The sequence below is a fragment of the Pipistrellus kuhlii genome, unplaced genomic scaffold, assembly GCF_014108245.1.
Source record: "Pipistrellus kuhlii isolate mPipKuh1 unplaced genomic scaffold, mPipKuh1.p scaffold_m20_p_7, whole genome shotgun sequence".
Classification (NCBI taxonomy): domain Eukaryota; kingdom Metazoa; phylum Chordata; class Mammalia; order Chiroptera; family Vespertilionidae; genus Pipistrellus; species Pipistrellus kuhlii.
The window spans coordinates 3,360,479-3,385,743 of NW_023425573.1; the positions used below are offsets into that span (position 1 = coordinate 3,360,479).

The 25,265-nt window shown below is 41.3% G+C and overlaps 1 protein-coding gene across 7 annotated transcripts in view; it reads left to right on the plus strand.

The window, feature by feature from the left end:
- The first annotated feature begins 5,531 nt into the window (after positions 1-5,531).
- The window catches only part of IKZF2 (IKAROS family zinc finger 2), a 130,887-nt gene continuing 111,153 nt past the window's right edge, over positions 5,532-25,265 (plus strand). For 2 of the 7 annotated variants that reach the window (XM_036421171.2, XM_036421177.2), the window contains exons 1-3: positions 5,534-5,680; positions 7,342-7,390; positions 8,207-8,311. In XM_036421171.2, the coding sequence (XP_036277064.1) occupies positions 5,678-5,680; positions 7,342-7,390; positions 8,207-8,311 (157 nt within the window). In that variant the 5' untranslated portion in view covers positions 5,534-5,677. Of the gene's footprint in view, positions 5,718-7,335; positions 7,391-8,088; positions 8,312-25,265 lie in introns of those variants that run through there. The other 5 variants (XM_036421173.2, XM_036421178.2, XM_036421176.2 and 2 more) reach the window with 4 other exon arrangements.

The window sequence follows — 25,265 nt, forward strand, 5'->3', positions numbered from 1 at the left end:
ATTTTGCTAATGGCACTTAGTGGTTGTAGAATTAAATCTGTTGCATTTCTTAATGGTCAACCTCGTTCATGAATAATCAGGTATAAACATGAAATTATTTATTTATGAAACAGAGGGGACATAAATGTACTTAACCAAAATTACATTTGATATACAGTTTTAATCACTTTTACTATTTATACTTGTAAGTTTTATATCTATTAATTTATATCACATTCTTCACATGAACTATAAGCCAGAGCTAAGTATACTGTATTTATAACATGATTTATGATCTAAGAGTCAAACAAGTTCCTTTTTAAAAATATTTTTTTATTGATTTTTAGAGAAAGAGAGGAAGGGAGAGGGAGAAACATGGATATGAGAGTGAAACTTCCTCCTGCATGCCCCTGTGGGGACTGAGGTGCAACCTAGGTATGCACCCAGACCCGGAATTGAACCAGCGACCTTTTGATGTACTGGACAATAGCCAACTGAGTCACATTGTCCAGGGACCAAATTATTTGTAGGATAAGAATGTATCTTCCATATCTATGCATTTTGTCCCTTGAAAACTGTTTAACACATGGGAACTGGGTATATGATTAGATTGACATTCATCCATTCAGCAAATGTTTCTTAACAACTCAGGCCAGACATTTTGCTAGTTCTAAGAAAACAGTTGTTAGCAGGATAGACATAATCCCTGCCCTTAAAAGGATGACATTACAGTGAATAAAATAATTACAAATCGTATAGTGAAGGAAATGTGCAAGGTGCCGATATGTGAGTTGGTGCTGGGAAGGCACAGTTTCGGCAGAATGGGACAGGCGGGAGCAGGAAGCAGCAGCGGTGGGAAGTGGGGTGGGGGTGGGGTATGTTTTCTCCCCACCTCCTCCCCACAACCCCAAAGTGAAAAGTTAATTATCCAACTGGACACAATGGGCAAATAGGATGGTACTGTACTTCCCTGGTGGTGCATTTTTATGCACAGGCTAACGATAGGTGCACTTTAAAAACGTGTGCAGAGTAGTTAGGGTAAAAAAAAAAAAAAAGTGGAACTATGTTTTCTAACCTTTATAAAAATGCTGTTGAGAAAAACTATAAACAAAGTGTATCACCACAGTTTATAAAAAGTTCCTTCCCACAAGTGGAACCCTGAGGACTATTCGGCTGCAGAGGGCAAAATAGAAGGCATGTAAACACAGTCTTGACTTCTTTGGGAAGAATTGGAAATGTCAGGATCTGCAAATTAGAAGGGAACACAAGAGGAACAAGTGTCCCCAAATGGTGGTCTAATTCTCACAAGTGATCACTTATGGCCCTGAAATCTGGGAACCAATTCACCCCATACCCCCAATTCTGGGGAGACAGAGTCACCAAAGGTAAAATGTCTGAATGCTTAGCCACTAGGGGGAGAGAGTGTGCCTCTGGCGATTAGGAAGCCAAGGAAGGCAACTTGTGGAAAGGATAGTCTTTCACGGGGAGCTAAATTAAGCTCTAATCAGCCAGGGGGCAAGGATTTTATCATCGGTGGTAACTTTGAGTAACTTTAGTTCATTCCTTATAACTTCATATTGATCACTCTCCTATTAAAGCATTCGACTGTTTAAACTAGGGGTGTCGAACTCAATCAGAGAAGGGGCCAAAATCTAAAATCCAGCCTAAATCGCGGGCCGAATGGTTTACTGAACAGTCATAAACTGTCATTGTGATGGAAACGCAGCGGAGTGCAGTGATGACAGCGCGGTGCGGGCCACATTGCAAGGCCTGGCGGGATGGATTTGGCCCGCGGGCCTTGTGTTTGACACATGTGGTTTAAACGATCCAAACATTTTCTCTTAATTTTCAGTGTTAAGTCATCTTTCCTGAGGAACTCCATAGCTTTGTAGATACTTAAACACTTAGGCTTAGTCTTTTTAAGGAGGGGTTTATGACAATTTAGAGAAGTTATGTTACCGTTTATATACTGGAAACCAACACTCCACTTTTCTAAGATAACTTAAGGTTAACCTAATTGTTTCTTATTAGGATGATTAAAATGATTTGTGGGACTCATTCTGTTGTCTTTCCTAAAACACGTCATCAGGAAAATTACTTTTATTCACCTAATGGACAGGTTAAGAAAAACAAAACGTGTAACTCATGGGAACTGCAATTTCTCTTAGAATTGTCTTCCCGTCAGGGATAGCCTGAGCACAAATGATTTGCTCTCCGATGAATCCTGGGTGAGCTTACTTCTCAGGATGGCACCCACTATTAAGAGTTTCCTAACTTAGTCACCAGCCTACTGATTGCACTTGTCTAATAAACTTTTTTAAAAAGAAAATTCACTAGAAAATGCAAAGTTAGCAGTATTCAAGTCATATACGGTGTCCATACATAGTGTGCAGCCACGTGAACGAAGTCCCCCATCACCGAACCTAAAGGAAAGACATTATCCAGAATTTCACACACAGAGGAGTGCTTACGATACAGTTCATAGCTAACGATTTTATTTTCCAGGTGTCCTTTTCTATCCTCAGCAGGGGAGAGAGAGAGAGAGGGAGGGAGGCAGGGGAAGAGAGAGAGAGAGAGAGAGAGAGAGAGAGAGAGAGAGAGGGAGGGGGGGGAGGGGGGGGAGGGGGGGGAGGGGGGGAGGGAGGGAGGGAGAGAGGGAGAGAGAGAGAGAGAGAGAGAGGGAGGGGAGAGAGAGGAGGAGAGAGAGAGAGAGAGAGAGAGAGAGAGCAACTGCCTCTGGGATCCTGGGAAGGAGGAGCTGGGTGCCTGCTCCTTTCAGCATCCACTCTCCTCTGCCCCGTGATGGGCTGTGACTGTCGGAGCCGCTGCTCGGCGGTCCTGGCCCTCTCCGGCCTCAGACCTAAGCCACCGGCCGGCTCGGCTCAGCGTCTCCAGGTCCTGTGCTTTCCCTCTCCCCGTCCCCGCGGAGGTTCCCTACGCCCTCTTGTTGCAAACGTGGTAAAGGAAAAAAAGGGAAATGCCCAGGCGGCCAGCACCGGCAGCCAGCACACACACTGCACCCGGCGCCCCGTGGAGCTGCCCCCAAACCATGGAGACCGGCCGGCGGGCCCGCAGCCCCGGACCCTCCGCGGCGGTCGGGGCGGCGCCGCAGACGCTGTCAGGCCCGCTGGGAGCGGGGCTGGCGCCCAGACCGACTTTCCCCTCCAGCCCCGCCCCGGGGACCCCGGCCCCGGCGACCCCATCCCCGCCCCGGGGACCCCCGCCCCGGGGACCCCGGCCCCGCGCCCGCCGCCGGGATCGCCGCTCCGCGGAGGAAACTTCCCGCGGCCGGCGGACGACGTGAGGCTTGCGGGCCGGGGTGCGGGGGCGCGGGGCGGGGGAGGGAGAGGGTCCGGGCGGCGGGGCTCGCGGAAAGGCGGGTCCCCGGGGCCCGGGGGCGGGGCGGCGGGGCCGGCGCGGGGGGCGCGGGGGGCGGGGGGCGCGGGGGGCGCGGGGCGGGCGGGCGCCGCGGCCGCACTTGTCCTGTAATCGATTGCCGAGCGCGCCGAGCGGCCAGCGCGGCCCGCGCTCCCGGCGCCTCCCGCGCGTGCGCGCGCGCCCTCCCACGCTCCCCACGCAGGCCGCCCGGGGGGCGCACCACGCACGCGCACCCTGTCCCGGGGGGCGCACCACGCACGCGCGCCCTCTCCCGGGGGGCGCACCACGCACGCGCACCCTGTCCCGGGGGGCGCACCACGCACGCGCACCCTGTCCCGGGGGGCGCACCACGCACGCGCACCCTGTCCCGGGGGGGGCGCACCACGCACGCGCACCCTCTCCCGGGGGGCGCACCACGCACGCGCGCCCTCTCTCGGGGGGCGCACCACGCACGCGCGCCCTCTCTCGGGGGGCGCACACGCGCGCACACGCACGCGCGCGCACACGGCCGCCCGCCGGCCCGCGCCCCCTGCCCGGCCGCCGCCGCCGCCCGCTCCCCGCCCTCCGCCCGCGGGCGTCTGCGCGAGCGCGGCGGGCGGGGAGCGGGGCGGGGGGCGCGGGGAGCGGGGCGCGGGGCGCGGGGCGCGGGCGGCGGGCGGCGGGCGGCGGGAGAGGCCCCGGCGGCGGCGGCGGATCGGTTTCTCGGGGTTTGACCAGCTGTCCCGGGCTCACCCCGCTCGGCGCCGAAGATGGAGGAAGTCAAAGCAGGCGCACCCCGGGCGCCGGGGCCGCGGCCGTAGTGCCCCCGCCCCCGCACACACTCACACTCATTCACACTCTCACTCTCACACTCACACTCACTCTCACACTCACACATACACACACGCACACGCACGGACACACACGCACACTCACACGCACACATGCGGGCGCGCGGGCGCACGCTGACAGTAACCCGGGGAGACGGGCGCGTGTCCCCGCATGCCCGCCCTCTGAGGTAAAGCCGGCCCCATGTCCGTGTGGCCGCGGTGGGCCGCGTGTCCGCGCCGGGGCGGGCGGCGCCCCGCTCTGCAGGCCGTGGCGCCGGGGACTTGTTGCTGGGAACCAGGGCGGCAGTGACAGTGACAGGGATGCAGGTGGTTTTGTTGTTGTTGTTTCCCTTCCCGGGAGGGACGGCCTGTCTGCAGAGGGCCCTGGGGTCTGGGGCGCCCCCGCCCCCCCAGACCTGTTTGTGGGGTGCCCGTCGTCCGCCAGCAGAGCCATGAACCGGGCTTGTGCTGCTTTGTGTTGTCAACTTGAATTCCAGGAAAAGCCCGGGCAGCTTGGCATGTAGGTTGCAGCTGTCCAGAGAGAAGGTGGTAATAATGATGCAGATCCTGCTGGGATTTAATTTAACAATCACACGCGCGCACAGACACGCACACACACACTCACACACACACACACGCACACACACACACGCGCGCGCACACACGCACAGAAGCGGGTGACACATGCAGAAAGGCGGCCGTGCAGTCACTCTGATGGGTCCCAGGATGGGCGAGAGAGAGCGGTGGCCTGGGGATTTCTCTCTGTCTTCGCCAAAAATAAAAGGAAAGCAGGCTTGGGAAGTTGGCCTGGGCTCCTCCTGGGTTCTGCCTGACTGTCCCTCCCCTCTACCCCCACCCCCACCCCTTTTTTTCCTTCTTTCTTTTCTTTCAGTTTTCTTGTCTTCGCTTTTGGTCGATTCTTAAAGAACCGGTGGATCAAGTTTGTTCTCTTCTCCTTAATCGCATTGCTGTAGCACTGGCTGACCTCTCTCTCTCTCTCCCTCTCTCCCTCTCCCTCTCTCTCTCTCTCTCTCTCCTTTCCTCTTTCCTGAAAGTACGTGGTGCCATTCCTGAGTGGCTTTTCCTACCAGACCATCCCCAAGGGGCGAGGGGGCGGGGAGAGGGAGGAGGGAGGAGGAGGAGGAGGAGGAGGAGGAGAAGGAGGGGGGGGTGTTCCTTCTCTCTCATTTCTTGGTTTTGTTTATCAGCCGATCTGCTGGCTGGATCTGGGCTCGGAATGACCCACCTGTGCGGTGCCTCTCCTACCTCCTCGCCGCCTTGAACTCTGCAGGGGGCTTAGCTGGGAGGGGGCTGGGGCGAGAGAGAGAGAGAGAGAGAGAGAGAGAGAGAGAGAGAGAGAGAGAGAGAGAGAGAGAGAGAGAGAGAGAGAGAGAGAGAGAGAAAACTTCTTTCTTTCTCCCTCCGTGTGTGTATCTTCAGCCCGACACTGTCACCTCCTGTGTGTGGAGGGGTCAGAAGAAGCTGAGCCCTCCCTCCCGGCAGAGCTGGAAATGGTGATGAATCTTTTTTAATCCGGGGACAGTTCCTTTTGTATGTACATTTCTTCGCTTCTCCTTCTCCCTTTCCTCTCCTTCTCCTCGCTTGCCTTCTCGGAGGGTTAATAACCATTTCATTGATGGGGCAGACTTTCTTCTTTCGCTTCTCCCTGGCTGTTGCTCTCTTTCTTTTTTTAATGTGTGTGTGTGTGTGTGTGTGTGTGTGTGTGTGTGTGTGTTTGAACGTGACCGTGTTTAAAGAGAGAAACTCATTTGTAAAAGAGCTGAAGGAACGGAGCCCCCTTTAAAAAAAACACACAAAAAAACTTTACTACGGATGCCTTTCTCTAACGCCTTATGTAATCCTAATTTGAAAGAATTTGGTAGCAGGACAGCAGGTTGAAATGTAAGTGCCGTGTGGTGGCTGAGGCGGGGATCTGATCTGATTGTTCCGTAAAGAAAGAAAGTTTTTTCTCTGGGGGGTGGGAGGGAGGGTGGTGGTGAGCAGGGGAGGGGAGGGAGAAGGGAAGTGGTTTTGGAGATGAGTGAGGCTGCCTGTTTTCCAGTAAGTAATGGAGAAATTCCAGGAGCCAGGGCTAAATATACTTGGCGATCAATACAGAAATGGCTCATTGTGAATAATTTAGCTGCTGGTGCAGTGAGAGTTTTGAAACTAAAGGCAAAAAGGACCAGGGCCAAAGAGGGGAGAAAAAAAAATAAGTAAAAAAAAAAAATCTCCTCCAGGACATGTCAATTCTTTAAACTTTTTTTTTTTTTCTTTCAAAGAATACAGCCAGCTTATCGATCTTTTCATGATGTGGAACCAAAGCTAGGGGGTGTCATCTCGCCCAGCTTAACTTTAGTTTCTGAGAACCAAGTTCTCGTTTTGCGTCACTGGTGCATGAGAATAATTCCCCAAACTTTTTTTTTTTTTTTAAAGCGATTCCCTTCCCAACAGCGAGAAGTTCATGAAGTTTTCCAAACCAGACTGTCTTAAGCGAGCTTGGCAAATGCTCTGGCAGGAAAGGAAGGTTAGGCTGAACAGGTGCTCGCCCCGAATGAACGTGGGGCAGGCTGAGGCGCCAGTGCAAGTCCAGGAGTTGGGCAAGGGCCGCAGGAATCTTAGGGACACTCCGGGGCACCAGGTTTTTGTTTTGTTTTCTTATGTATGTTTGTCCCCCCAGCCCACCCCCCATCCCTCTTAGAACATGATGAACCCACTGACAACAATTGTGAATAGAGCTGTCTGTGCACCAGGGAAGTCCTCAGACTGCTCTGCGATTGTGGGAAGCAGTGAGGGGTAAAATACTTCTGTCCCATGTCACGTGGGAGATGGCCCCCTGGATTGTTGTTGTTGTTGTTGTTGTGTTGTTGTTGTCTCCTCTGAACCAAGTGCCTTCTGATGAAGAGAGCCCTTCCTTTCTTGCTGCAGCCCATCTCACAGTGCAGTATCTTCCCTGCCCTATCTCCAGCAGGAATCAGATCATTTGCAGAAAGAGTTCAGTGACTTGCAAATGAGCACATACAGTCCACTGTAGCATGTTTCCTGGGCACAGGCTGCAGCAGCAGCAGCAGCAGCACCATGGGCTGACTGGCTGCCTGGGGCTTCAGAGGAGCAGAGCGTCGGAGGGCAGCGCGGACAGGAACGCTGTGCTAAGGGTCTGTCTTCTGTGTTGCAGCACTGCACGCTGACTATGGACACAGAGGCTGTGGATGGCTATATAACGTGTGAGTATCCGTTCCCCTTGCTTCTCTCTGTTGCTGGCAGAGTTCTGCTCCTGCACTCCAGCTTCTCCATTGTAAGCCTTTCCCATGGATCCTACGCTCTTCTCTTCCGTCTGTTCACAGCTTCACCCTTAAAGTGAGTTTGTTGGAATAACAGCAAACAGTGGAATAGAAATATTCTTGCTGTATTAAAGTTAACATGTGAACCAGCCAAGCATAGCCGACCCACACTTTCCTGGCTGATAACTTTATACCTAAGTTTATAATAGGCCAGGCTACGTATATGTCTACTGATGTGGCGTGCACTAACTATGGATTGCTCTGTATAGCTTACGTTATTGGACTCGTGTTCTGAAAGAGAATTCACTTCTGAATTCTCAACTTATTTGGCTGAAAACAAGCAAGTAGACATGTGTTTAGCCAACTCTTCTTTCAAGCATCCCACTTTGCAAGAGCCAGCACTTTAGAAAATGCTCATTATGAATACTGTATGCTCAAGGATTAAATTAGGTTTTTAAAAGAAATTTACGTTTTTAAACTAAAGAATACTTCAGATAGAAATCAACTCATCCCCAATTCCTCTTACTTTACAGTTGCGATTGTTGTGATAGTGAGTTTTTTGTGGGCTGGTTTTGCTTTTTGTCATCTCATTCATTGACTATATATTTTCTAAATTATGTTGCCTCGCAGTTTGTTTTAAGGAGAAACATATTACAGTACAATTTCAAGGCTATTGGTGCCACTGCATGAGGCAAAGTTGGTAATGAGATTTTCTGTGACCATGAACAGAGACCAAAAGATTCTCTTTTGTGAAAGCAGGTGACAATGAGCTTTCGCCTGAGAGGGAGCACTCCAACATGGCCATTGACCTCACCTCAAGCACACCCAATGGACAGCATGCCTCCCCGGGTCACATGACAAGCAGTAAGTCTTCTTTTTATGTTTTTCCCCCCTATTTCTCTAGCAACAGCCTTGGATTTGTGAGGTCTGTGGGGTCCTCTCACACAGTGGTGTGGCTGCCGTTATAGATTTTGCTAAAGAAACAACAGCAGAGATTTATTCCTGTTCATGCTAGTATCATAAAACATGAGTCTGCTTACTAGCCTGAACTATCCCAACGTGGCATTTGGGAGCTGGTGCTTACCTGTATCAGGTAAGAAATGGTAGGCTTTTCTGGTTGTTGTTTTGACTTGTCAGGTTTATGACTAGATTTGTTGTTGTTGTTGTTGTTGTTGTTGGACTTTTTTTTTTTTTTAATGATGGAAACACGTCACTTCCAAAGGACTCTTTACAGTAAAAAAATGAAATAGTTTTATATTGCTCTGGTACAAAGCTAATCCATCAGTGGTAGAATTGCAGTGTTGCTTTTTTATTTTATTTAACTTTATATTTTTAAACGTGAAAGTTTTTCCTCCAGAGTGTTGGAAGTGAAGTGTAATTGGAAATTTGTAGAACTCATTTGCATCCATCTCTCTGACAAAGTGAGAGCTTCTTGTTTAGGATTGTCCAGAGAAGCACTGAGTAAACTTGGGAGGATGTTTTGAACTGATAGGCATAGACAGTTTTGGCTACTGTTTTTGATGAAGAGTCATTCACTGATGTAGGAAACACTTTTGTGTAAGGAAAGAACAACTTATATGCTATCATGGACAGAGACAAAGCACTTTGCTTTCTCTTATAATGTTTTACCAGTTTAGTTATCAAGTGCAAATGCTCTATGATTTCTACTCAAATGTTTTTTGAAAATGTGTGTTTCCCTTATAGTGTTGGTATATGTTATATTCTCGTGTAGAAATGATGTCTGACTTATATTTAACTTGATTTAATTAGACTTTTTCTATCTGGTTGATATGTGAAGGGAAGACATTTTCTTTCCTTTTTAAAAAAGTGAAGATTTAATAACTAAAGAAAACTGAATCACCTACTGAATTATGAGCCTATCCCTAAGTTAATTCTCATTATCTGAACAGAACAAAATTTCCTTTCCAATTCCCTCTTTCAGTTCTCAAAACTTTAGGTTACTATAAACCTACTAGCTTTGTAAGTAGTAAAGACTACTGAATTATAAGCAAAAGTATATACAGTACTATTGAATACATTTTGCAACTCATTAACTTTAAGTGATTCTAGCTATTGACTTGAATTTTTTTTTATTAAACTATGTGAACTTACTTTTTTAATAGTTTTCTTTCTTCTTATTAATGGGAAGATTTCATTCTAGAAGCAGTCATTGAAATTCCTTTATCATGTAGAAAGAAAAATTAATAGGTAGTGAGTGAATGTATATTAAATTATAGTGCTAATGTCTTATAATGGATCTTGTAGCATTAACTTATTTTATTTTTTTGCTAGTTGGCTATTGATTTGATAAAAGTTACACTATTAATATAATGTAGGCACTACAGTTTTTACATTTTAACATTTTTACTAGTTCCTTGGTAGAATAGGTTTTTACTTCTCAGATGATCTTTGTATGATTTCCTGAAGGCTAAAAACAGATGAATTTGCAATTTCTGTTAGCCAGCTACTTAACAGTTGGCCTTAGAAGCATTTAATATAAGGGGGTACATATTAATGTTAATCACAGACTTTACTGATATCCCCTAGCCACCACTATCACATCAGCAGGAAAATGCTTTTTTGTTTGTTTGGTTTTTATTGTTAATTGCTTCCTTTATTTGTGAATTTGATTCTGGTTTAGCAAGTACTGGCTTCAAACAGGTAGCTCACCCATTTATTTTAAATATATAGTGCAGAATGCAGACATGATCCATTTGAACAAATAAGCATAGTGCTTTTGACATTTGGGCTTTTTACACCCATTAACAGTTAAATTATGTTTGGTAAAGAAGGTTTTTTTGTTGTTGTTGTTTTTACCTTACTAGCCTGTGGCAATTTCACGTTAGTATGGTTTTTTGGCCGAAGCTGTACGTGTTTTCAAGTCCCTTTCCAAAGCCTTGCAGGTTAAATATGTTGGCTCTCACTTCAGAGCTGTCTTGCATCCTTTATGTAGCCTCTATTTACAGTATCTAGGTTACCCACTTAGGTGTTAGATGGAGAAGATACCCATTTTTTCCTTTCTCTTAGATCTAGGAGAATATCAGCCTTTCAGATTGCCAAAGCAAAGAGTGGTAGAGAGAGACTCTTGTCTAATTTGAACAGGAGACTTAGAATCTGTCACTCATATTTTTCTATAACTTGAAATAATTTGTGTGTGTGTGTGTGTGTGTGTGTGTGTCTGAGATCACTGGTTTTCGTAAATACCTTTACACACATTCTTGCCTTCATTAAGTGAAAAGAACTTATTTTCAGCATTTTTTAAATATCTTCATATATACCGTATTTTTCGGACCATAAGACGCTCCGGACCATAAGACGCACCAGTTTTTAGAGAAGGGAAATGAAGAAAAAAAGATTCTGAAACAAATAGTGTCCTAAAATATTTTATGTGCATTAAAACCCAACATCACAGTCATAAACACATGTAATCAACCCTGTAAAGTAAACAGCAGCATTTAGAACCATTTTAGAGCCAGGCAAGCACACAGAGACCACACAGAGCCAGGCAAGTAAAAAAACTTTTTTTTTAAAGTATATGTGTAGGCTATATTTGGACCATAAGACGCAGGGACTTTTTCCCCCCACTTCTGGGGGAAAAAAAGTGCGTCTTATGGTCCGAAAAACACGGTACTTCCTGAAAACAGAATTGCAGTTTTGATTGATAGTATTAAAGCCAAAAGTAAATGTGGAAATCTTTCAGATAGACAGCCTCCAGTAGCAAACAGGAGAGGACCAGGAGTATACGTGTAAGAGAAAAAGTTATTTTAAAACAGTTTAGAAAAAAATAATAAAAGAATTAAAACCTTTGATTTTAATAAAATAACTTATGTGCTGGCAGTGAAGTATTGATCCGATGGGCTAGCCATCTTATTTCGGCTTTAGGAAAGCGGTCAGTTTGGCTGTAAGGTCGTCATCATTTGTTTTTGCTATTTGAGATGAAGAATGTATGTGCAACCTGCTGCCAGCTATTGTATCATAAATAATGACAGCAGCTATCATTATTTGACAGGGCTGGAAGAGAGCATCAGCGACTTGGGAGAGAACCAAAAAAGTGTTACCAGGCCTGACAGTTTTGGGTTTTCAAACTCAGCAAATAAGATAATCTTAAAAAGAAGTCAGAAGTATTAGTGGATCTTAACATTGTATAATGACTGCGTCCTACGTTGCAGGATGAATTTTCTTGAAGAACTTTAGGCTTTTTCTCCCGGAATAAGGACCCCTTTGATAGGAAGATGAGCGCTGTTGCCCGAGATCATTAGTGTACATGTCGAACCTGCTGACAACCTCCGGTGTCAGGGATGACAGTATGTGCCTTGATGGCTACTGGAAACACACGGTGTTAAGTTATTTTAAAAATAGCTTCTGGAAGTTAAGAATCTGAGACAGAGACAACTCAGACAGAACAATATAAAAATAATCCATATTGTATTTCGGCCTCTCAGATGAGTCTTGCTTCGCGATGATTCCTTCTGTTTCTGGGTTAGTGCCTTTCCAGTTCTTGCAAAGTCGCTTCAGTGTTGGCTTCAAACTGGTCTATACCTGCTGCTGACTATATTGAAAAAAAAAAACAGTTTTCAGGTTCAAGAAAATGTAGTTAATTATATTCTTATCATCTACTATTATAATGCCAGTGACTACATTTTATTTGGATTTAGTTAAATGGTAGGAAAATACAGCCTGGCACAAACTTCGTTTCTGTGACTTTAAAATCTTTACATGGATCAAGTTCGCAGTCAATATTATTTATCGGTTTGATGGCCAGATGGCATGTATGGAATTGGAAGAAGTGGTCATTCTAGTAATTCTAGTTTTACTCTGACCAATAATCAGGTTACAGAATCCAGTATATCCTTTTCAGAGTGCTTTGCAATTATTTATTTATTTTTTTTTTCTTAGCTAGTTTCCATTTTTAGCAGCAGAAGTATAGTATGATTTCCACTTTTCACATGTGGAAATGGAAGCTTAAAGAAATCAGCCGGCCTTTTAGGTCACTTGGCAGAAGGGAGAAGTTATCAGGATTGGGACACACAACTGTGATATTACCTTGCAGGCTAGTTGGATTACCTAACTGCTATTTCTCTGTAATGCCATTATCTCAGGATGCCCACCATGCCCAATACTGACCCAGGCTTCAGTGACAAAAGCAGGGTTACAGAAGGAGAAGAAGGTGGTTCTGAGGGTGGAGTAACATCAGATAATCTTGCTCTCCAGTGCTCTTTTAGAAAGTAACTTGTTTGGGGGGCTCCTGGTTGTCTTCTGTAGCTTGGATTGGCAGTCTGTCTTGGTTGGATTTCCTGAGGGTACACCCTAATGTAACCTCAGGTGGACCTGATGTAAAAACTCGCTGTTTTGAATTGTGTAATACTGAGGTTTGCGTTTAAAACATATCTTAGTTTTTACTTGTTAGGAAAAATTTTTAAGTTTGCTTTTATTTATTTACACAGTATAAAAGCTAAGTGTTATGGCTCTGTACCAAAAGAAAGAAAGAAAGAAAAAAGGAAAAGGAACCAAAGGAAGTATATGCAGGGAATTAGTAGCAAAAATGCAGTATTCTTTTCTTTGTACCTAATTTCTCCCTTCCCCCCATTTTTAGGCTGTTTCAGAGTAAGGATAAAGATCTGTCTTTGAGAAACAAAAATGATTTATTATAGAAACATTATCTATACTGCCTCTATATTTTTCCAAATCAGTCTTCCGCATTGGAAGAACAGAGTTTTTTTGTTGTTGTTTTGTTTTGTTTTTGTTTTTGTTTTTTTAAATGGAACCCAATTAATTAGGATCTATTGGGAGCCTTCCTTCAAGCCCTTGTGTTTTGGGATCTCTGGGTCTAATGCTCTTCCTCCCTAACTTTGAATATTGATATATGTTGATCTTATTCTGAAAGATCAATAGTAGCACCACAGACCTAACATGAGTAAACTATGTTGTTTTTCTTTCCTTTTTCCTTTATATCTGTTTATATCAAATATACTTATTGATCTGGGAGTCTTTTCCTTTTGCGAATTAATCAATACTAAGAATATTTCTGCTTTGAAATAGGTAAGGAATATTTAGGAACCATTCCTCTTATTACAAATGTTTAATCACTCCTGGAATGAGAGAAGGGAAGGGGGCATGATTTCTGAGTGTACATAGGATGCTTCTAGCTTTACATCATATGCATCCATGCCGTTTCACTTAATTTCCACAACAGCTCTATGAGATTAATAGTTCCTCTGTTTTATATACCGAAAACGGGGGCTCAGTAGCAGCAGATTGTAAGTGGCTAAAAAATATGGGCTTTGGAATTATATGTGCTAGAATCCTTAGTTTGCCAAAGAGCTCACTGTGTGACCTTAGGCATGTTACTTCACATCCCTGAACTCCAGTTTCCTTATCTGTAGAATGGGGATAAGCAATCCCTACCTCAGTGGACTTTTGTGAGGTTGGAATGAGTCAATATATCCAAAATGCTTAGCACAGTTCTGGCTTATCCAATAAATAATCTCTGCTGCTATCTGAGCAGCCGCGTTACTTTTTCGTCGTCCCATGACTCATAAGGGAAGAGTGTTGTCAAATCCAGATGTGTTTGAAATTCAGATCTTTCGTTCTTTCCTTTTTACCACATAGGTCTTTGGAACAGAGGCGGGCATTGCTAATAATTTAGGGTAAAAACTGAAGAAGCAAAAACCTTATTTTACTGAAAACATCTATGAAGACTTTGGTTAAGAAAGAAGTAGAGTTTGTCTTTATATTAGAAGCAGTTTTTATTGGATTTCAATGTTTTTTAGTTTTATGTTTTTGATTATATGGAAAGAAAAAAGCATTATTTACTATCAGTGCTCCAAAGACACCAGCATTTAAGAATGGGAAAAGGAAAAGTCCTCTTGATCGAGTAACCTATCCATGTCTAGAATCAGTTCTTTCTTAGAAAGTTTGCATCTAAAATTTCTCTTTATTGATGCCTCTGGTAGTACCATACGTTCTCAGTTTAATAAGACTAATCAAGTGGTAGGCCCCATTGTTGCTCATTGTGCATTTTGGGAGTAGTGGTTTAGGAGTTTTAAATTTGAAGTAAGCTTAGCCTACAAAGATCGCTTATATGTCTTTGACATGTTACTGCGTTGTTCTAGTTGACTAGTTCAGCATGTACCGATAGGCCGCCTTTTATGTGCCAGGCCCTGAAAGGTGACTCCAAAGGTGAACAGTACACCCTCCTCGTCCTCCTGGAGCCCACACTCTAGTCTGAAAGATAGTCATCTAAACGGGGCATTACGCTGTGGTAAGCCAGCGTTCTGTTTATTATGGGGAATGGAGCAGGGAGGGCATTCGTTCCGAAGACTTCCTAGAAGGAGAGGCAGCTTGAGCTGAGACTCATTAAATGACTAGGACTTAGGAGAGAAGTAGAAGGCTTTTCAGTGAACTCACCCATAATGGTAGCTGGGACATAACAGACACGTTCTGGGAAAGACAAGCAGGTTGGTGTGTCTAGATTTGTCAAGTTGGAGTCGAGGTATCGGAAGCCAGAGATAACTCTGGTGAGTTAATCAGGGCAAGATAATACATATCTTGTGTAAGAAGAAACTTGAATTTCATTTTCAAGAAAGCCAAAGCAGGTGGCTTGCTTTTAGACTGACATGGACCACAGTGGCTGCAATGTGGGGGAACAGATTTGCATAGGGGCCAGTCCAGGCAGGGCTTCTTTAACACATCTTGGTAGGGATTGAGTGAGAAGTCATGAGAGATAGTGGTGATGGGGACAATAAGAAAGAGGGGGATTTGGGAAGTACATAATAGCTCAAAGTGGACTGGACTTGGATAGTAGGTAAAGGAGAGGAGCATGTTCATGACCCCTAAATTATTAGCTAGATAGTGACAGGTTCCATCAGGGGAGATAGGGAATATTGGAGCAGGTTTCCAGGTTAGCTGAGTTTAATTCTGGATTCAGAGAGTTTGAAGTACCTGTAGAATTTGGGAGAGGATAGCAATCAAGCAGGTGGATAGATTAGACTCAAGTGTGAATTTTCCTAATTAGAGAAATCTAATATATATCTTGTAGCTTGGTTTCTGTCTCTCCTGTATTACCTTAACAATAGTTTAGTATTTCTTAAAAAATTCTATCCTGAGTAATTCTTAGCATTTGATCAGTGACCTTACTTCCCTGACTGCCCCACTAAATCAAAATTCTATATTGAAATGTATGAGCACAGGTTTTAATGAAATCTCTTTGCTTAATGGAGTCCTTTTATGCTGGTCTCAGAAGTTGGATTAGTTGATGTGATTGACTTACTAATTCTTAAACAAAATATGCCAGCCCTTCTCCTTAAAATTTTATGATATATTAAATATCATACCTTTTATGGTTATACATTTTAAAGAATCCTAAGGTTAATATATGGCACATATTTCAATGCCTCTGCTCTAATGATTTCTCTTTATTCTGTGACCTTATTCTTTATAAATAAATATATAATTTCAAATATATAAGGAATGATTTGTTAACTAAATACTGACCAGATCTGCCACATTAGTTGTCAAGGAATTTAATAATTTTATCCAGAGGGTTTTTTTTGTTTTTAAAGCTTTGAGATAAATATACATGCATGATATATATTTGAAAATGGTTTGCTATATACTTGATGAAAATAAAACTTATAATACCACCCCCCCCCCCCCCGGGGTAAAATTACCTAGCGGGAAAAGTATAATATAAAAACACACACATTTGAACCAGCATACTTATTTGCCTCAAAATATCTATTATGGAACTTCGCCTTAAAAATATAAGCTTTGATTACCTGCGACACCATGGGAATCCAAATGAATGTTAACGATGGAAATACTTCATCTGAGATTTCCTGTATGTGGAGATTCAGAAATCTCTAGAGAGGTATTTTTCATCTTTCCAACATTGATCCAGCCAGCATTTATTAAGCACTTACTTTGTGTGATGCACTGCTGGTGCTGGGGCACCAGGAATATGTAAGTGTGTTTGGTAGAGAAGGGCATTATCTTTCAGGGCTCCAATGAATTCATTTTTTATTTGAGATGCTTTTTTAAAGATTTCTTTGGAGCTATGTATTTGAGATAACCCTTTTGCATTTAAAAGCAAATAAGTGTGATGTACTCATCATGATTCATATCCATTATAGGTGAATGAGTTCCTTCTTGTCCTTCACCATCAAGAGTTCTTAAAAAATGAACACATTTGAAAATACACAATGAAACACACAAAAATACAACCAGCTTCTAGACATGTTCCCACAGGGTAACATTTCCCTAAGAACTTTTTTGTAATGCAAGATTCAGTGCTCAGTCGTACAAGTTCCTCAACTTGACGGGCAGCACGTTTAGAGTGGACCCCTATCTCAGGGTTGGCTCGCATTAAACAGTTCTATAAAATTGGTCTTTAAAATCAGAATGCCAATTTATGTCTATATTTTGACTACAAATAAACAACAAACAAAACACCCCAACCAATCACTCCAGTTGACTTGACCAGATCAGTTTGTTATTGCGAACCTATCTATAAGGGTAATCAGTGAAGGACGTTTGGTAGCAAGAAATCAGTACAAAGGAAGTTAGTTATATAATTCAAATATTTAACGGCATCAAACTAAAAAGAGCCTAATATGTTCAGTATCACATTAGATGGACCTTACCATTGGGACCAAGTCCTTTGTCCCATTCCTGCTTCCCTGCATGGACATGGATTTAGATCCCCTAGAGACGCTCAGACAAAATACTTCTTTTCCTTTTTTCTTTTTTCTTTTCTTTTTTCTTTTCTTCAGCTTCCTTGGCTAAAATCCTCTAGTTTCAGTCTTTAACTTATATTACTATATTTAATCAGGTTACAACCATTTCTTGCAGACCTGGGATCCATTCATTTTCTTTCATGTGATTTTATACTTACTAAATGTTGATTTCATGGATTAACTTTACAAAAACAATCTTATAACACCTACAAAGAATATCCCAACGATTGCCCTAACGCCAGACTTCCGTTCACAGAAATGTTGATGGGTGATGTGGTTTAAGAGGTTTTAATATCTATTATAGATGAAGGTGGAAAATAGCACTGCCACCTGAGAAAGACACCTTAAGTTGGCTGGGGATTCCGAAGAGTTAGTTTGTAGGTCAGCCGGAGCAAATGCCTCACCCGTTTCATGAAATCATTGAAGTAGTCTGACTACAGCAAAGAGATTTCATAGAATAGTACAGTATTTTAGGTTAGCAAATAGGGAAGGCTGTCTTCATGACTGAGTGTGAACTTAAGAATATTTTTCAAAGCATACAGCTTCATTTTGGGCCACATGTTGATTACAAAGAAGCTCACTGGGGATTTCACAGATGTGTGCCGCTGAGGACAATGTTCATGGCTCATTTCTCACTTCTTCCCCAGTATACAGTGTCCTTCTGGTGCATTATTTATTGAATTAAGGAACTATTTATGATCAGCATGCTGCACATCTGTATTTAAATGATACGCTTCTGGCCACTTGAAGAAATTTGGAAACTTGATTTCTTTGATGTTGAAATAATTCTGACATCCTGATTTACTTGTTATTTTCTCTATTTGGGTATGCATTTATTTCAAGCATGTGTTACTCCTACAATGATCAGCCCCAGAAAATGATCTCTAAGATTCTGAACAGCTCTTTAAGTTTTCCAATTCTATACAATCATATTCAAGTTAATGTAATGTTTCCATGAATATTTTATAGTTATTATCATCATCTCATTACTAATAACTTTATATAGCAAATTTTGAGTTTGTAGTCCATGTGCTTATAATTTTAAAATCAGTTCTTTATCACTTTTTTAAAACCACTTTTAGTAGCATGTACAAAATGAAATGCTTCAATTAACTTTCCTCATGTACTGCAGATATTTTGAGGAGAACATAATTAATCAGAATAAAGTCACGTTCTAATAAATTAACATTCCGGGTGTTTGCACCTTTGAAGTTTTTGTCATTGCTCTCATATTATCGTGGTAGCTGTAACTCTTCTTACCCCTGAGTATATCAACTTTACATGCTCCTTACCAAGGCAGCAGTCTGCTGGGATTGGTCCTATTTTGAAGAGCTGGGGTCCTGCATTGCTCTGTTTCCCTTGAACTAACTTAAGTATTTTTGGTTTAGTTCTAAAGAGTTACCTTCTACAACTATGTAAAACATTTTCTGCTATGATTTCTGAAGACCCTTTGTGCTTTGTTTTTGTTGTTTAAAACAAACATTAACAAGTAATAGTTACCTATGGAAATCTATTTCTTTTGTAAGACATGTCCTACAAGTCTTGTAATCAGAAATGTAAATATCTGTAACATGTGGATAGTCAGACATAGATTGCCTTATTTTCAATATATGTTACCTTTTTGACTGAAAAAAGAACCATTTTTATCTATACGTTTTAGGCTTGAAGATATATGTTTAATTACTAATTAATTAATATAGGTCTATTTGTTTGTATTAGAAACAATTGCTTAGATAATTAGAAATTGGACTACATATGTATTAGAAACAATTACTTAGATTATTATAAATTGGACTAAATATTTTTAGGTATTTAAAATAGGAAATTGTACATGATCATTTTAGGTACTATAAAATTACAAGAGCTTTAAAAACACTGATTCTAATATAATATTTTGAAATATAAAATAAATTATGTTTCAAAATATTTGAGAGGAGTTGTAGATTTTGTTTGGATATAACTGAGAATTAGAAAAAGAAATCTGAGATATTTTTGAGAGTCTGCTGTTTTTAAACTCTGAAAATATGAATTACACATCACCATCTGTCTGAACTATGACAGATTAATGACCTAATGACAGTTTATGGATTCAGTTTCTTAAAAACAAACACAAACAAAAAAGAAGCACCCTCTGTCCTCCAACAAAACACAATTTAAAATAAATTATTATACATAAATTGTTATTACAGTAAGGCTGTTTGCATAAAATATTTTTTTTTAATGAATTTAAGTAGTTTTAGTTTGTCTCACAGATTGAATCCAATAGCTGGTAGCAAATTTGTAGAGATATATTTTCAGCAAATCAGAGAAGTTATAGTTGATTAAACAGTTGCTTTCATACAACTGGATGTATGGAGAAAGTGCCATTTATGTTTCAAAAGTGTGCGGGCACCTGTGTGTGTGTGTGTGTGTGTGTGTGTGTGTGTGTGTGTATGCACATGTGTATGTTTATAAATGCAAAGAATAACAAGGTACAAGAAGGAAATGTTGAACTGTTGATAGAATTTACATTGAGATATGTGAGGGTAAACCAGGTACTTAATCACTTAATCCAAATAGATCTTCATTATCTTTTTCCCAAAAAAAGATTTTTTACTTCTGTAGTTAAAAAAAAAAACAACAACAACAAAAACTAAAATAGTCAACCATCTTCTCAACTAAATGTATGGAATTCTTCTGTAAGAAAGCCGATGATGATATCTCTGATAATATATGTCTAATGTTGAAATTTCAGTGATATTACAGACTCATCAAAATGGTTACTGCCATTAATGGTAAATACTGGCCAGGGGTATTGTTATATACCAATGCTGTCTGCAGAATTCCTCAATATTATTTTAGATTTAATCTGAATATAAGGCATTTTCTTAATGGCTATAATAAAGTTAGATACTATTTTTAAATGATATTCATTGGTAGCACGAGATGTTGTAAACAATATACATATGTGTATCTCTGGCAGTGGTAAGGAAACACTGTAGCATTATGATGCCAGAAGAAGTCTGAGTAAAATAAGTTAAAAACTTACATTTAGATTCTCTGTTCTACATTGTCTATGGTAATAATGTTTACTTTTTCCTTTTATTGAATGTATTGGGATGACATTGGTTAATAAAAATCTGTAGGTTTCAGGGCTACAATTCTATAGTGTGTTATCTGTACATTGTATTGGGCATAACCACCCCATCAAGTCTCATTCCATCACCATTGATCCCCCTACAATCTCTTCTACCTCCCCCACTCCCTTCCCCTCTGAGTCATCATACTGTTGTCTTGTGTCTATGAGTTTTTGTTTGTTTGTTGTTTGTTTTGCTTAATCCCTTCACCTTTTTCACCCAACCCCACAACCTGCCTCTCCTCTGACAGCTGTCAGTCTGTTCTCTATCTATGAACTTGTTCTATTTTGTTAGTTAGTTAATTTTGTTTAGATTCAATGTAAGTGAAATCATATTGGACTTGTCTTTCTCTGGCTGGCTTATTTCACTTAGTATAATGCTTTCCATGTCCATCCAGTGTCCATCAGTGGATGAGTGGATCAGAAAGCTATATAGTACATTTACACAACGGAGTACCCCTCGGTTGTAAAAAATAATAATAATAATAAAGAAGGAAATCATGTTTACTTTTTTAAAAGAGATTTAGTCTCTTTTTCACGATCATCCATTTAAAACTCCACTCAGTGTTGCTGATTTTTCATGTTAAAACTTATAAAAATACATTGTTTTTAGCAAGACAGTTATGGTATGTTTCTAGAGGTAGTAGGAGGACCTGTGAAAATAACTTCATTTGTCTGAAAGGAAAAAGTAGAGGTGTGAAGTATAGAGAACAGAAAAGAGACCTAGTTTAAAAAGAAAGCAAGGATTAAAAGGGTGAGTCTAAAAATGAGGGATAAGCCACAGAATCCACTAGTTAGTAGATGTGGAGGTAGGAGTAGGGCAAATGAAGAATCAGATCTTTCCCTCATCCCTTTTCTTCTTTTAGAAAGCAGAAATAAAGAAAAATCTAAATAATTTAAAAAATATTTTTAATTGATTTCTGAGAGGTTGGGAGAGGGAGAGATAGAAACATCAATGATGTTTTTCTGGGGATTGAGCCCACAACCCGGGCATATGCCCTGACCAGGAATAGAACCATGATATCATAAATGGACACTCAACCACTAAGCCACATCAGTCGGGCAAGAAAAATCTGAAATTTTAAAATTAATTAAAGAAGCTTACCTGGTTGAATGGTGAGGAATGTCGCAGCAAGATTAGAATGGTTTCTGATAGAAGACAAATGATACATATTGAGGTTAATACAAAGCAGCCAACTTCTTCAGATATGTGAAAGCCAGGGAGTGGACATTGGGGGTAGACTGGTGAAACAACGTGAGTCCTAAGGCTTCCAGACTAGAGAGACTAGAAGACTGGGGCTGTACAAAAGCTGTATCAAGTATAGATTGTTTGCTGTCGGACGTGATGGTGCCACTGATGACCCCCTTGGACTAACCCATCGCTGTTATAAGCTTGTGAAGATGACTGTGAAGTACATACAGTGTGCGAGAGAGATCCTGACTGGTCGTGATCCTCATTATCACTAATGCAGTTAAAATGGGTCTCATTCTTCAACGGCTTCTTACTGCATTTCAGTGGGAAAGAGTGTTGGGGAGTTAGGAGACCATATGCCTACCAGACACAGTAAGAACTTTCTCTGCCCCCCCCCACTTCCCCCCCCCCCCTTTTGGGAGGTGGCAATGAAAAAGGAACTTGAGATTGAGCAGATGAGAAGAGGTTTTGCATCCAGTGTTTGTTCTCCGGTCTGTTGTTTTTTTTCATTTTCCTTCTGAAGTATCTGACCCAGGAGCCCTGGGCCCTGAGTGTTTCAAAAGGCTTTGTGGAGGTCCTGCGCTGTCAGAGATTTAGAATTCCCAGGTTGGCCTTTCCCCATTAGAACACTCTTCACAATTAACCTTGGGACAATGCCGCAGGACACATTTATCAGACAGGAGATGGCGTTTACATATCTATCATGGTTCACGAAAAGCCCATAAATAATAAAAACAAGATCAGAGAATATGTTTAACTTGCTTAAGAAAACAAACTTTTTATCAGCTTGTTAAAAGTAGCATTTTATTTGCAAGCTACTTCATGTTATTTGAAATGCTTTCATATCTACCATGCATTGTGCTCATTACAACTTAACCTTGATATTTATTTACACAGTCTCAGGGGAAATCTACTCTGCCTGGCATTAGGAACACGTTTTATTTGTTACTAGAAAATAATATAATATTAGACCACAGGAATGTCCATTTTTCTTTTTTTTCCTTTTACCCGATGAACAGTCAAGGAGAAAGTGGATATTGGTTTAAAAAGATTTCACAACAGACTGGATATAAACAGGCTTCCCATAGGTCATTTGGTTCAAAGGGCAGAAATCTTTGTAGATCTCAATGAGATCATTGGAAGATTCACATTTTGCTTTGCACGTTTGAAATGTACCTTTTCTTGGTCAGAGTTACTGTTAACGTAGCGACAGTGCAATGGGTCTTTAAAACCAAGTGGTCCTTTTTATCTAGGAGTAGCCTCTTCTCTAAAAATCTCGGAAACCTTTCTCACTTCCTATCCTAATTCACCGGGAGGGACTCTGTGACCTGTGTGCGTTTTATCTCCCGGAATGACTGGGATCTCCTAAGGGCAGAGAACGTGACTCTGCTCTCTGCAGCCCGAGGGGAGCAGGCAGAGGTTGACTTGAAAGTTGACCAGTCTTGGCTTTACACCTAGGCTGTGTCCTGTACAGTAGGAGTCTTCATTCCCTCATCTGTAAAACAAAGGATGTTAGTGGTTTTCTCTTAGGGTTGTTGTGGGGATTAATGAAATAACCTTCTATCACAGTGCCTACTACAGTATTTCTGGAAATACTTCAGTAACTGTTGGTTTCTCTTTCCCCCAGAAGCTAGCTAGCATAGTGCCTTCAACATACTAGTCTCTCAATTCAGAAGGTTGCCTATTGAGCTTGAATATGTTATGAGTTTACCTGTGTTGGTTATCTGACTGGACACATTGGAGACACAGTTTAGGATTCCAGGATGTTACTACTCAGATGAACCCCACACATGTGGTCATTTCAGCACTGTGTGTGCTGAGGATACCCGAGTCCAAAGCTAGTCTCTTTACCCACGAATCGGTTACAAAAGAAATGCTCTAAAGTTAGTGCTAGCGTAGACTCTTTAACTGTTCTCAACACTCATCCAGGCAAAATGCTTTGCTGCACTGAAAGCTTCAAATACTGAGAACGGCACATGGCTTCATAAAAATAGATCTTTTCAGGCCATTGCCACTCTAGAATACAGAGAAAGATTTTACAGAAAACTTTAGAGTATAGAGAATCTTGATATATATATATATATATATATATATATATATATATATGTATATAAATATATATATAATGATCAAAGTGAATTTCAATTATATATATATATAATTGAAATTCACTTTGATCGTTTTATTTGTTGGTAAGAAGTATGAGGCAAGAAATGTTCAGAAAGTTTACAATTTTAAATTTATTATTATTTTAACTAATGAAGATTTCTAATGTTTATGATTCAAGATCTCTCAAATCATAACCTGGCCACGTAATAAACACACATGAAATGGGTTGTAATTCTGCTTTTGCTTTTATAATAGTTAACCCTTATCCAGTAGCTAAATCCACTAGCTCATCAATCAAATGGCTCTTCCTTGAAATTGTACACTGTTCTGCTTATGCTAAACTAGGAGATCAGACCTCAATTTTCTTAGAGTGATTGTGATAATTATCACATTTGTCCACTGTATAACTGTTATAACAATAAAAAGGATCAGACACACAACCTTTACAAAGGTTCCCTGCCCACACACCCCCAAATATTTTTATCTGAATATTTTCTTAAAATAGTGTTTAAATGTGTCCAAGAAATTTTAAATAAGCAATCATTATCTAGTTATACAAACTTTTTTTTGTAGTCATTTCTATAGCTACAAGAAATAAGGCAATGTATTTAATAGCTTGGAGAATACCAAATCTTTTTATTGTTGACACAGTTAGATCATCTTCTTAAGAAGTAATCTTTTTATTCCTTCTCTTCTTTGGTTTCCCTTTATTATTTTTAATGTTACAACAAAATTCTATGTTATTTGGAAACTAATGAAATGTACTTTGCTTAGCATAAGATTCTATAAGTTAAGCCCATAATATTTAATTGGCATATATAGAAAACCATTGCATCTGTATAGTAGCATTTAATGATAACAGGTCATCTGGGTTTTATGTGGAAAAGAACCTTTTGTGGTAATCTGTAATTTTCTATTTGCCATTTTCTTCTTTATTGGGTGAGTAGTTAGTGCTGAATTACTATAAAACACTTCTAGCTACAAATAAGGTGTTTTTAATCAATCAAAGTGCATTGTTACCTACTCTGGTGGTTCTTCAAGATGGTAGGGAACTTTTACACTCCTCCTAATACTTGCTTTTTAAGTGTAGAGTTCATGGATATTTTGGATTCAAATATATCTTCAGGATCATGTACTTGGTTGGGTACAACTCTGGTGATTGATGCCTATTAATCATACCTACTTTATAATAAAGCACTTTATTGCTTTAAAATGCTCTCATATGCCTGGCCAACGTGGCTTAGTGGTTGAGAGTTGACCTAGGAATCAGGAGGTCATGGCTCAATTCCGTGTCAGGGCACATGCCCTGATTGCAGGCTCCATCTCCAGTGTGGGGTTGGCAGGAGGCAGCCGATCAGTGATTCTTTCCCATCATTGATACTTCTCTCTCTCCCTTCATTGGTGGAATGAATAAAAATATATTTAAAAAAATTAAAATGTTCTCATGCTTTGAATTTGGAGTTTTAATTTGTTGCTTGAGGGGCCCTGGACGTGTTAATTAGTATTTGTTTCCCAGTGTCTCTTTTTACCACTGGATTTGAATCTAGATTGCTGGCTGTTGAGTTAAAGGAAATCCCCTTTGTCTATTAGAGGCCCTTATATTTCAATCTATAGGCCCTTTCCTTTGTTAGTTTATTTCTTTAGATGCTGCCGATGCTTTGACTTTTA